This window comes from Montipora foliosa, chromosome 12 (genome assembly GCF_036669935.1).
Source record: "Montipora foliosa isolate CH-2021 chromosome 12, ASM3666993v2, whole genome shotgun sequence".
NCBI classification, from domain to species: domain Eukaryota; kingdom Metazoa; phylum Cnidaria; class Anthozoa; order Scleractinia; family Acroporidae; genus Montipora; species Montipora foliosa.
In genome coordinates, this window is record NC_090880.1 from 35,690,417 (window position 1) to 35,702,289 (window position 11,873).

An 11,873-nucleotide genomic window follows, 5' to 3' on the forward strand; every position below is an offset into this window, starting at 1 on the left:
GCTAGTTTGAGTGAACAGGTCTCATAACAGTGGAGAATTCCCTGCTGTAACTTGTTTTGTTTTATCTCAGTTCCACTCTCAATCCCACAATGTCAAGAAGCTCCAGTGTTAAGAGAAAAAAGGAAAGAGACTCTAATTCAACAGAAAACTGAAAAACAAACAGAGAAACCACCCGAGATGACAAAATTAAAGAGACGAAAACTAGAAAGGATAAAAGCACCAGTTACTGTTTTCAGAAAACCACAACAAGAAGAAGGCAAGTGTGGTTACTGTAGTAGTTTGTCTAATAAAAGCATTTGTTTCATTTTTAATCTTTCTCAGCATTTGAAGTAAAACAGCCAAAGAGTAAGTGGAAATGCTAGGGAATTCATTGAAATCCACCTTGTGTATGTTTTTCCCTACTGGAAAAGCTTGATCCATTGTAAATCTATCAAATCGAATGTGGTTCAGTGTTGGCTGTACTCTAATCGACAACGGCAAATTAGCCTTGATCAGATTGCAAGATTACAAGCAATTGTGGTAAAATTAACATTGGACTCAAGTATGAAAACTATTTTTATCTAAAGGTGTTCTCGTGGCATTTATCCAGGTTCAGCATTAATCATTAACTCTTCAAAATCAACTTACCATATTGATGCTCTACGGTGTTTTAAGCATTATGGATAATAATGAAATGAGGCAACACATTCCTGACCAGGGTACAAATCCAGTATAGGACCTCTGTGGCTGACAACTGATTGATCTACAGGAGTAGATACGAGAAAGTCATGCTTACCAGTAATTAATCACGATTACATTGGGAATTTGGTTTTGCGGTTTTCACCTTTTTTTAATTGGGTTTTTGGGCTTAGCATCTGTTTTGGTTTGTAATTTTTCCCATTGTTAGCAGTTGGTTTTCGGTTTTTGGCAAAGTAATACAAGCAGTTTTTCGGATTTGGTATCCGAAGCAGTTTTTGGTTTTTCTTAGTTGTACGGTTTCTTTCGGTTTGTCAGTCATGCTTGTCATCTGTGTGCACATTCTACAACATTACTCTATTTTCTCAGATTAGCCTTGTGGCACAGACTCAAGTTCGTGTGCTCCACGTATTACCAATGAATTAGTCTGCATGACTATTTCAGGGGTAGGGAGTGAGGGATAGGGCGTAGGGGTGGGGATAGTGAAGGGTACTATAGTTGAAACAACCTACCGGTAATTAACCTTTACAAAAATGCTAACCTGCCATTTTATAGGCGTGGAAAGTTGCAAAAATCCAAGCATCTTTTGTTCATGACCGAGTCAGAAGGGGAGTGGGTCTATTCTGGAGTTGATGTCACAAACTGATTTACATTGCATTAACTCTTTGTAAACATGCATGCAAAGTAGATTGTGACGTCAAGTCACAAATAGACCCACTCCCCTTCTGACTCAGTCATGAACAAAAGATGCTTGGATTTTTGCAACTTTCCACGCCTATAAAATGGCAGAATTTGTTAGAAAAGGGAAAAAATTGCCGCAATGCGTTTCGAACAGGTGCAAAGATTCACTTTAGTGAAAAAAATGTTTTGGGGTTAGCTATACATGTAGGGGCACTTTAATGCGAAAATGAAGCTAACTTTTATGGATATAAGAACACACGTATGCACTTTCTGGACATCTTACCTTTCAGTTGATAATAACAATATTGACATTTCAGTAATTTACACTTACAGTTCCAACAGGTGAAGAGCAGGAAATTGCTGTTAAGAAGATGCTGAATTATGTCAGCCAAATGCCATCACAAGAAACATTTCATCCTCCCCCTCTGCCTTTTGTCTTATTTTCGTTGGATGGCGCCAGCAACGTTAAGTACATGTACCATTAACCTGTCATTTAAAAGCACTGAAATTCAAAATTCTCTTCTGGTATCTAATCCTAGTTGTAAATACCTCTTACTAACCAAGTTCAAGGGCTGTACTGTAAATTAAGGCCCATGTATTTCCCCTTAGATTTACAGGCCATAAATTGAAGGGGAAAAACAAGGGTCCGTAATTTACAGTACCGACTGAGAGAACAAGGTTAGTAAAATATTTATTATATCTCTGAGGAAATCAGGTACGTGGAAAAGGAAGCTAGTCAAAGTCAAGTGGAAGGTTGAACTGCCACAAAGATTGCACTGTCAAAATCTGAAAAACAAAGTCTTCTTGGCTTTTTGAATTTGTTGCTTGCAAAATTAAGACAGTTTTGCTTGTTTATGTACTAACAGAAATGGCATGATAAACACTATAGAGAATATTTTATCAATTTGAAAGTTTCAATTTTAGTGAGCCGTACAGTACTGGGCGGTACTGTAGAATATGGCCCACTAATTTAGCCAATCACACCATGTGTACTATCTGAGATATTTAGAATAAGGACAATTAGGAAACAAGACATGCAATATTATCAGTGCAATGCCGTTTACATGTATAGTCAATGTTTTTAAGTTTTGTTTTTGATTTTTTTCCCTTTTGTTAACCTATTGGCTCCTCGTGCACCCTAAGACACAGACAATTTATTTTGGAGATGCCCTGTGTCTCTTTCACTTTTAAATCAGAATGTTGTCTCACCAACATTACTCTACAACGTAGAACAATAATGTTTTGCACTAACAAAATGACCAATTTTTAATAAACCAACTGCCAGCTTTAAATTTTATTGAAACCCTGCCTGACTTCCCACTCGCAGCTCCTTGCATGATGTACTTTTTAGTTTCCAATTTTGACCTGTACCTCAATACTTGACACCCTATGAGTAAAGGGGAAACTTCAAGCATGCGCTCTGTCCTTTGATCATTGCTTTCCATACTGCTCTATGAGTTTACACAATGGTAAGGGTAAAGCTATGTACACAAAAATTTGGTTTTATCAACAGAGTTGATAATGTAAATTGACCACCATTCAGGGATTCTAAAAGCTGACATTTCGAAATTTTTGTGTGCTGCTTCCCCACTGGTGCAGCACCACTCTGACAGTTTCTTTAGAAACTACCCCCTTTATTCATTTGTAAAGCTATGTAGTTGTGGTTTAGCATGAGCCAGGACAAGGTTTACTAAGCCTTTCAGCCCTCAACTGCTCCCCTTTGAAAGAGTAAAATTGTCTTGTGTTTGACAGAGTAAAATCTTCAAGTGTGTACATGTCCCTCTCAGGAGGGAAAGGGGGAGGGTTACCCTTGAATATAGCTTGGAAGGGGAGGGTGGAATGAGATGTTATGACCATTAGTGAAACATTCCAACCATCTTGTGTCTTTTGTTCTTTTGAAGCATGAATAGTGAACAATGACCACAACTTTTGTTCTCCCTGTGTGTTTTTTGCCTGTTGTGCCTGATTTTTTTTAAAAAAGGAAGGAGATGGTTCTGAGGATAAGCCAAGTTCTTCTGAGAGAATCCAAGACTGTACTTACCTATCAAATGAAAAAGATGTTTCTCTATGGAAGATGATGATTGCGTTTCCCAATAAGCGCAATGTTTTTGTTGGAGGATTGAGTCGAGAGGTGTCATCTCAGATTTTAAATGCTGCATTCAAAACCTTCATCGTGGATGAAGGTGACAAAGATAAACTGAAGGTATATTATTATTTTATAAACTATCATTGCTTTTGACATAATTATGTAATGCCATGTACCATATAAAAGATACATGAAATTGGTTAAATTGTACTCTCTCTCACTTTACCATGATGGTGAATGACAATTAATGCAAATGGGATGGAAGAAAAGTTTATTGTTTGTGTTGATGCTATTATGCTGTTAAGGACGGTGCCTACTAATTCAAAGGTATTTTTGCACAGTTGTATGGATTTGCAGGAAAAGCTGATCTCAACAAGTGCTATTAAAATCCAAAAAGATAATTGGGGATAACCATGCATTAATTTTTTTCAAAGATAATTAATCAACAGTATTAGTAAAAAGCTTTAAAATGCAAAGCAATGTAATTGGCATTCCTTTCCAAATTAAAGCTTAATTATCTCTGAAAAATGCCTGGATATCCAATCCATAATTTTCTTTTTGGATAGCAAGAGCACTAATGCTAAGTTCTGCTTTCTCCAAATAGTTTTAAACCGCGCAAAAATATCCCCTGGATTAGTAAGCACTACCGATGGGAAATCCGACTATGGGGAGAGGCGCAGAACGTATGCGCAATAATAATAGTAGGCACTGTCCTTAAGTTGTAACTATTCATGCTTAAATCAGCAGGCTGCATTTGTGAATGTTTAGGTGTGATCTGCACATCATTTTATAGTCGTGAGTAATTTATGCTGTGTTGGTCAGAATGGTTTCAGCGAGTTGTAAGAGGTCTCCCATTATTTTCAATAAAACAATTTTTAATCTTGACGATACATTTTTGTTAGTAAAACTTTGTGAGTCACTCAAGATGGTTTATTTCTAATTTATCATGATGATTATTTTAGTAAAATAATTTATGTTTTTGACGATTTTGTACATTGTTATTCACTTATTGATAGAAATCTAGTGAGTGTGATTTCAACCATTGTGGGGTATCTGATAATAGTTATGATTGATTAATAAAACATTATTATCATTAATAATAAATAATTATCAGGTTTATGAACATTTTATTGTGACAGGCGACGTCACTCAATGGGGCTGAGAACTAATTATGTATAGTACACCCTGTGCATCCAGATCTCATGAACTTGATGCCCTGCTCCTATAAAGTTAACGAGGATGTTCTTTAAATATCCCAAAGGGTAACTCTACAAGTGTTGAAATGTGACCTTCAGTTAATCTCCCTTACCTGTCAAAACTAGAAAATTTAGCCAAATGCAGATATAATTACAAACTAAGGAAGCAGCTTGCTTTCTCCTGAGTTATTTAAAGGTCCTGATTAATGAACCGACAACCTCCTTTATGTTAGGACAATGCCTAACCAGCTGCTCCAATGGCTTGGCAGAGTATACAGAAGAAGTTATAGATATAATTATGTGTGTTCTCCTTCAAAGTGAAGGAAACTTGCATAAGCAGCCATTGCCTTTCTTTTTGACCTTCTTTTTTTTAGGCACATGTAGTGTTGGACTTGAAAAGACATCAGTCCAGAGGTTATGGATTTGTCACATTTCCAAACCGAAGATCAACTGAGCTTGCTTTGATTTGGTAAGTTGTAATATGACATACCTCTATTCCAGAAACTTGCTTTTAGTCAGATTTATTGTTGTTAGATTATTATTGCATTAATATAATTATTTTGATCAATTGGCAGATTTCCTGCCATAAGAGGGCATTTAGCATAGCCTTGGAGATTTTATTTAATATGTATTGATTACTTGAAGACTGAATGTGGTAGTGGTTTTAACATGGCTATTTTTTAAACAATGGGGTTTCAAGCTACAATGGGTAGTTAACAAACTTAAGGTAGTGTAACATCATTATTCTCATTTCAGTGGATGGCATGGTGGTGAGAGCTCTCGCCTCCCACCAATGTGGCTCAGGTTTGGTTCACGGACCAGACGCCGTAAGTGGGTTGAGGTTGTTTTGGTTCTCTACTCTGCTACAAGGGTTTTTCTCTGGGTCCTCCAGTTTTTCCCCTCAGCAAAAACCAGCATACAGCTGATTCTAGCTGGCTGTAAACTGTGCTCCAAGGTCACACATGAACCTTATAACAGCAGCCAGAGGTGCCATAGTATGCTTTTGGTTCAACCTTGTTGAGCTGTGTCGTTGCTGTACTTGCGATGGCGATTAGCGTGACAATCACTATTATTATTATTATTATTATTATTATTATTATTATTATTGTTATTTCACATATACTGTATTCCTTCTTGGAATCAGTTATGTTTTATTTCAATTTAATTGTGTTTGCAGCATAATTTCAATTATTACCACTTACTTTAGAAAAGTTATGTTTTAAATTATTAACCTACCAGTATTCAATCTTCAATAATACAATCTGAAGATGAATGCTTTACCAAGTTTGACATTAAATTGGATTCGTTTTAGTGCTGGCATGTGCTTCTGGCCTTTATGTTCATGAATAAGTGACACTGAATTTTTCAATCAATGCATTAAACTTTCCCTACTGACAGTCATATTTCCAGCAACAGTTGATGGAATACATGACTGTTAAAAATGCAAGGTGACTGATTTTCCACCAGTGACAATGCTGAACCATATTAAGGTTTGCTTACAAGATACTGGTATGAATGACTGCATTGAAAGAAAACAAAACTCTTGATTGAAATAAACTTAAACTTAAAGTGATCCATTTCTTGTATGTCAATGAAGGGCACAATAACATACGTGCCAACTCTCCCGGATATGGAACGAATCTCCCGGTCTCCCATACGTGTCATTAAATCTCCCGGATAAACACGACTCTAAACCTTTTTTCACAGACGTTTCTCCATTCTAGACTCAAATTTCATCCCCAACTTTGAACAAAATCGATTTTTTCAAACTCGTTTCATTTTTTCCTAATGCATTTCTTCTTCATCTCTGGGTTTCAAACACACGTTAATAGAACTAAACATAATGGCTTCCTTTAGCTATCATAGCCATATAACCGATTGTTTGATTGGATCTCCGATTGACCAATAAAAATTCTTGACATAAGTACCCTGTTTTCCCGCAAATTCACAATGGCGGCAGAATATTCTTGTATTCTGAAGGAGCTGCTGGGGGATGGATGGGTGCGTTTTTGGGGGGAGAGGAGGGAAGGGGGAGTGGGTAGGTTGATCGAGGGGGGAGGGGTGGGGAGACCGGATGGAAAAAATCTCCAGATTTTAGATCTCCATAGGTTGGCACCTCTGCAATAAGCCAATTACAATATTGTAAGTACAACTATTACCTATGAATTTCCCATGTTTTCAGTGAATTGTTTTATTCTCTCAGCATTGATTCAGAAGTTCCTAGTGCTTATTACCATTGCGATGTGCAGTATACCCCAGCCGTTAATCTTCATGAAAGAATGGTAGGCTGTAATGGTAAATAAATCAAGAAAATAATAATTGCTTTCAACAGCATGCAGGAATTTGAGATATATGGCCGCACTATGCAGTTAGGCTGGGGGCAGGAAAACCGAGAAGAACAACTGCTGAATGGTGAAGACTCCATATCCAAGGAAGCACAACAACAACAACAACAACATGCTCTGGTAACATTTGATTTTCCTTAATATTATATAATTTTGATTGAGTTATTGTGGTTCTTCATCTCTTCTCAGTGACAAGTTAAATTTCTTACACACAATTAAGTTATTCCAATTAGTGCCACAACTAATAATTATTTTGTTATCCTACTGTGTAGAAGTTGGACAAGAAGAAAGGAAAAGTGTTTTCTGATACTGTTTACCTCGATGACCCTTCCTTGAAGTAAGTCATGCTTAGTTACTAACTGCACTCTTAAAAAGAAATGTTCTAAAGGATTTGCTTGTTATGGTTGCTCATGCCAGCTAAGATTTAGAGCTTACAGTTTGTTTGAAGGTAGTGATGATAAAGGACCAGGACCTTAATCTATGCAATCATCCTCATCCAGGACTCATCTCTTCTGGAAAAACTTGCTGCTGATGTGAAAAAAAACCACATGGTTAACAATTAACTCTCAACAACTTTTCACTCTCCATAAAATAAAGCAAACGTCTCTATATCATTACACCAGAGATGACCCTCGTCTAGGGTGCAAAATACTCATCATACTTTTTAAGGTCTTTTTTAATATTATTGCTTACCGGTAATTCTCTGCAATAAGCTAGAAACCTAGTGGTCTCCGACTCCTGGAATACCTTTCAGGGGAATCTAAGGCTTCTTGTTCCCAAATTGTGAGCTTTTACAACAAGACTGCCAACACAGTGAGACAGTTGCTTCCATTCTCCCTTCTCATCTTTGACTTTGTTTTTGCATGTGTCATGCCTGTCCCCTTTTGCCCAGACTGCTTATTTCTGTCTAATCTCATTCCTCCCATGCCTTAGCCGAGCCAAACCTTGACTGGAAGTTATCATTATAGTGAAAATGGCTTGTAATAATTAATTTTTGCAGACAGTCTAAGAGATGCTCTTCAAGGTGGGACCAAGAGATGCCCAAGAAGAAGTTCCAAAGAACAGGAGCTGAAGAAAGTATGGATCAGGCTGATGTCACTACTGATCAAAGTATGATGAAAGTACTGGAGGGGCAGGTGTCAACAAATAATAATAATCGTCAACCGCTTTTTTTAAAGTAAGTTTTATGAAAAACACCCTTGCTCTTAGAATCAGATTAACATTTTAACATGACTTGTTTTCCCTCAGTTAAAATAGCAGTTCAGTGAATTAAAAGTTTTCTTACATGCAAGTCCCACAAGCATAAAATATTGTGTAGATGTTTGCTCCAAGCAATAAAAAAGTAATAGACCACAAATGAAGAGATGACACAACTTTAGTTTACACCTATATTTCGACCGCACAAAACGGCCTTCTGAAGGCATAAACTAAAGTTGGCCGTCGTATATAATGCTAAGGTAGAAAGTCCTCTAGTGATGATAATTTATCAGTGTTACTGCTTTGTAAATTCTCACAAAAGTTTCCGAGGGAACATGGATTTGTTTCCTGCAGTAATTGGCTCCCAGTGTTGTGGGTCGCGCAGCCTTTATCATTGCCTCACTGGTAGTACTTGTGTGTGACAGTTTGTAACTTGGGTAATTGTGAAGAAGAGCTCCCCAAAAAACCTGTCGGTCGACTGTCGGCTGTCTGTCGGCCAACTGTTGGTAACCTGTCAGTAGTCTGTTGGCCGACAGTCGACCGACAGGTTTTTTGGGAAGCTCTTCTTCACAATTACCATAACTTGTATGTCTGGTGAAGCCAAAAAATAAATAATAAAAATGATCTAACCAAAAAACAAAATAATTAAGAAGCAGCAGCTAACCCTAGGTTACTTCAACATAAATTTACACTGTTGAGGTTTTTTGGTCAGGCAAAATTCAAAACCTTGGTTGGTATTTAAATTGGGAAAAGCCTAATTTAAACCGTCCAACAAGTTCATCACATCAACCTGACACTTACGCTTTAGGTTCTACATTCTTTCAAACACTAACTCACTCAAATATGTAATTCTTGTCACTTAATCATAATTAATTATGCATGTTTTGCCTAGTTGTTAGTAGTCCTAACGGTTTTTCAAATATTCTGTAACTGACGATGATGTTCGTAACATCGAAACATGTCATAATCTTCTTCAAGATATGGATTAGTGTTATGGTAATTGGCTTTTGAACAACTTGCCCTTGATCCTTTTAGTAACATTAAACACTACTGTACAGGCAAAAGAACACTGATTCAGGTTTCAGGTTGATTTTGTTCTTATTTAAGGGTTACTTAGTGAGAAATCAGCCTGAAAGTGTTCTTGAAATGTCCTTAAAATTGGTTTCATAAATACGTCAAATTATACATTACTAGATGTTTAATTAAGGACTCAGTGCCTACTAATAATAATAATCATTCAAAGTTATTTGCCTGGTTTATGAATATGCGGGAAAAGCAGATCTTAACAAGTGTTACCGTATTAAAATCCAAAGAGAAAATTGGGGGTAACCATGCATTTTTCAAAGACAATTACCAATATTTGTAAAAAGCTTAAGTATATCTGACAAAATTAATCAATGGTTACCCTCAATTATCTTTTTGGACACTAAGAGCACTTGCTGAGTTCTCCTTTCTCCTGCGTGGTAGTTTTAAAAATAACCCTTTATTAGTAAGCATCACCCGTAGGATTCCCAAGTGTGTCTACATGCATAGCATTATTTTTGTGCGATAACAATTATTATAGTAGGCACCATCCTTAACATATAATACTTTTTTGTAATAGATTTTAGACTTTGTAATAGTCATGAACACCATTATAGACCTTATTCATAAATGGCGGTCACATTTATAATTCTTTCGTCCACCTGCAAATTAGCCTACGAAGCCTCATTTTAGAGCAAGAATTCTTTTCAATTCACTGTATGGTATCGAGGCTTGGTAGGCTAATTTGCACTTCGACAAAAGAACTATAAATTGGCCGCCATTTATGAATAAGGTCTATAGTTCTTTGATATGAGTTACTGTACTGTACTGTTTCCTTATTCCAATACGCTTTATTTATGAGATTTTACTGGCCAAATTTCAGTCGGATGTTCTTATATGCGGGTATTTACTGTATTTTCATAAGTTCGCTTCCAACAAATTAAAATTCCCCAAATTCCATAATGCTCGGGGCTTTTTAAAGACAATACTAAACTTGCTCTATTCTGAGAATACGGCTTCAGAACTTTGTTGCCTTATATAGCTTGTCGTATAAGAATTTTATTTGTTTAATCCTAAACTGCTAGTAAGTGTTTTTAATATGTTTTTTTATGTTAGTGATGCTCAAGGTGGTATGAGTTCTCAAATTATTAGAGGTCTTCAGTGGCTAACACATGACCAGAAGGTAGCACTGGTAAGAAATTAAGTTTACGGTACTGTGATCATTATTGTAACATATTTCCTGTAACTCACTAAAGCATTATGTGTTCAGGTCAAGCTAGCTTGTTCAAATCTACGCTCTCAAGGAGTGCAAGGCCATCTTGGAGTTTTCGGCATTCATTATGAGGCAGACAACAGTCGCTTGTATGTGGTGTGTGCTAAACATGTCACAGAGTCCCAGTTACAGGATGAATTCAGTGAATTTGGATCCGCTCAGGTTAAACTCAACTGTGATGCTAATGGCTTATCTAAGGTAATTTTTTTATTTTAATGTGTGAGGGACTCATTTTACTTTGAAGCACACATTTCCCATGGTTGTCTCATTCCGCAATTCAATTAAAACCACATGAGAAGTGTAGGGTAGCAAATGGCAGCCAACATGGCAGCTGTGACATCATGTGAAAACTGAGGATTTTCCAGATGCAATTAAAAAGCAGTACTTTTTTGTTCGGTTGTTTTAAGACCCTGAATGTTGGTATGGCTGGTTCCCACAGGAGTGCTCTCTACCCAAGCCATCTGATCACCTTATTGTATTCACAGGGTTGTGCCTTTATTCAGTTCAGTGACAGCACGTCTGCTGAGAAAGCAATCAAACAGCTTCATGGAAAGGTTGGAGTACCAGCATAAGTAGAAACATGAGTTTTCAGTTTTCAGTAAAATTTGTGCTTTTAAAACCTTGTATGCTAGACTGCAAGTAGTAGTATCTGATTTTGGCAAGCTAGTGAGGAGTGGCAGAAATACATGATGTGCAAAATTTGGAAGACATACTCAACAACTCTCCTGCAGATTGTTTTTAAGTAAAAAGATGTATGTGTGCAAAAAAGTTTCAATCCTTTATTCCAGATTGTTGGTGGCATGCCAATGAAAGTTATGGTTGCTGAACCCAAAGTTTGCAGAGGATCAAGGACAAGGAAGAGAACTGTGTAGCTTCAAAAGGAATGAATGGGTTGACTGTTGAAGCTGAATCCACTATGTTGTGTGTCCCACCAAGATAGTCAACCATATTATTCACCCAAATTGGGGCGACTAGTGAATCTTTAAAACCATTCTCACCTACACCAGAGATGATTATACCAAAACAGTGGATAGTGTTAAAGGCTTGCTCTAATTGGCTACTCAAAGTCCAAATATCCTTTCTTATTCACCTAAAATCATTTCGCAGGGGATTTGCACCCAAAAATATTGTAATCATTGTAGGAATAAATGAGTTAAAATCATCTTTTTGTGTTATTATTATAATCTCACTGTTTTAGTATATACTAAGACACCTGTTCACCTCATTGTGGGTAGCTAGTGCCTAAGAGGTGGACATTTACGGAGCTTCAAAGCAACTTAGTACCGGTAGATATGTACCACTTGCTACCTCCACTTCAGTGAATAGTTTGAACTTTGAACTGTTTTCAGTTTGGTACGTGAGCTGATAACTGAGATAGAGTCAGCTAGTCAGAACAG

At 36.9% G+C, this 11,873-nt stretch overlaps 1 protein-coding gene across 2 annotated transcripts in view; it reads left to right on the forward strand.

The window, feature by feature from the left end:
• Positions 1-11,718, forward strand: part of LOC137979726 (polyadenylate-binding protein 4-like) — a 12,831-nt gene extending 1,113 nt beyond the window's left edge. For both annotated transcript variants that reach the window (XM_068827054.1, XM_068827053.1), the window contains 11 exons: positions 71-256; positions 1,690-1,820; positions 3,338-3,559; positions 5,013-5,107; positions 6,971-7,103; positions 7,256-7,320; positions 7,984-8,160; positions 10,320-10,395; positions 10,474-10,674; positions 10,962-11,030; positions 11,265-11,718. In XM_068827054.1, coding sequence (XP_068683155.1) covers positions 71-256; positions 1,690-1,820; positions 3,338-3,559; positions 5,013-5,107; positions 6,971-7,103; positions 7,256-7,320; positions 7,984-8,160; positions 10,320-10,395; positions 10,474-10,674; positions 10,962-11,030; positions 11,265-11,348 — 1,439 coding nt within the window. In that variant the 3' untranslated portion in view covers positions 11,349-11,718. The remainder of the gene's footprint in view (positions 1-70; positions 257-1,689; positions 1,821-3,337; positions 3,560-5,012; positions 5,108-6,970; positions 7,104-7,255; positions 7,321-7,983; positions 8,161-10,319; positions 10,396-10,473; positions 10,675-10,961; positions 11,031-11,264) is intronic.
• Positions 11,719-11,873: the final 155 nt, after the last annotated feature.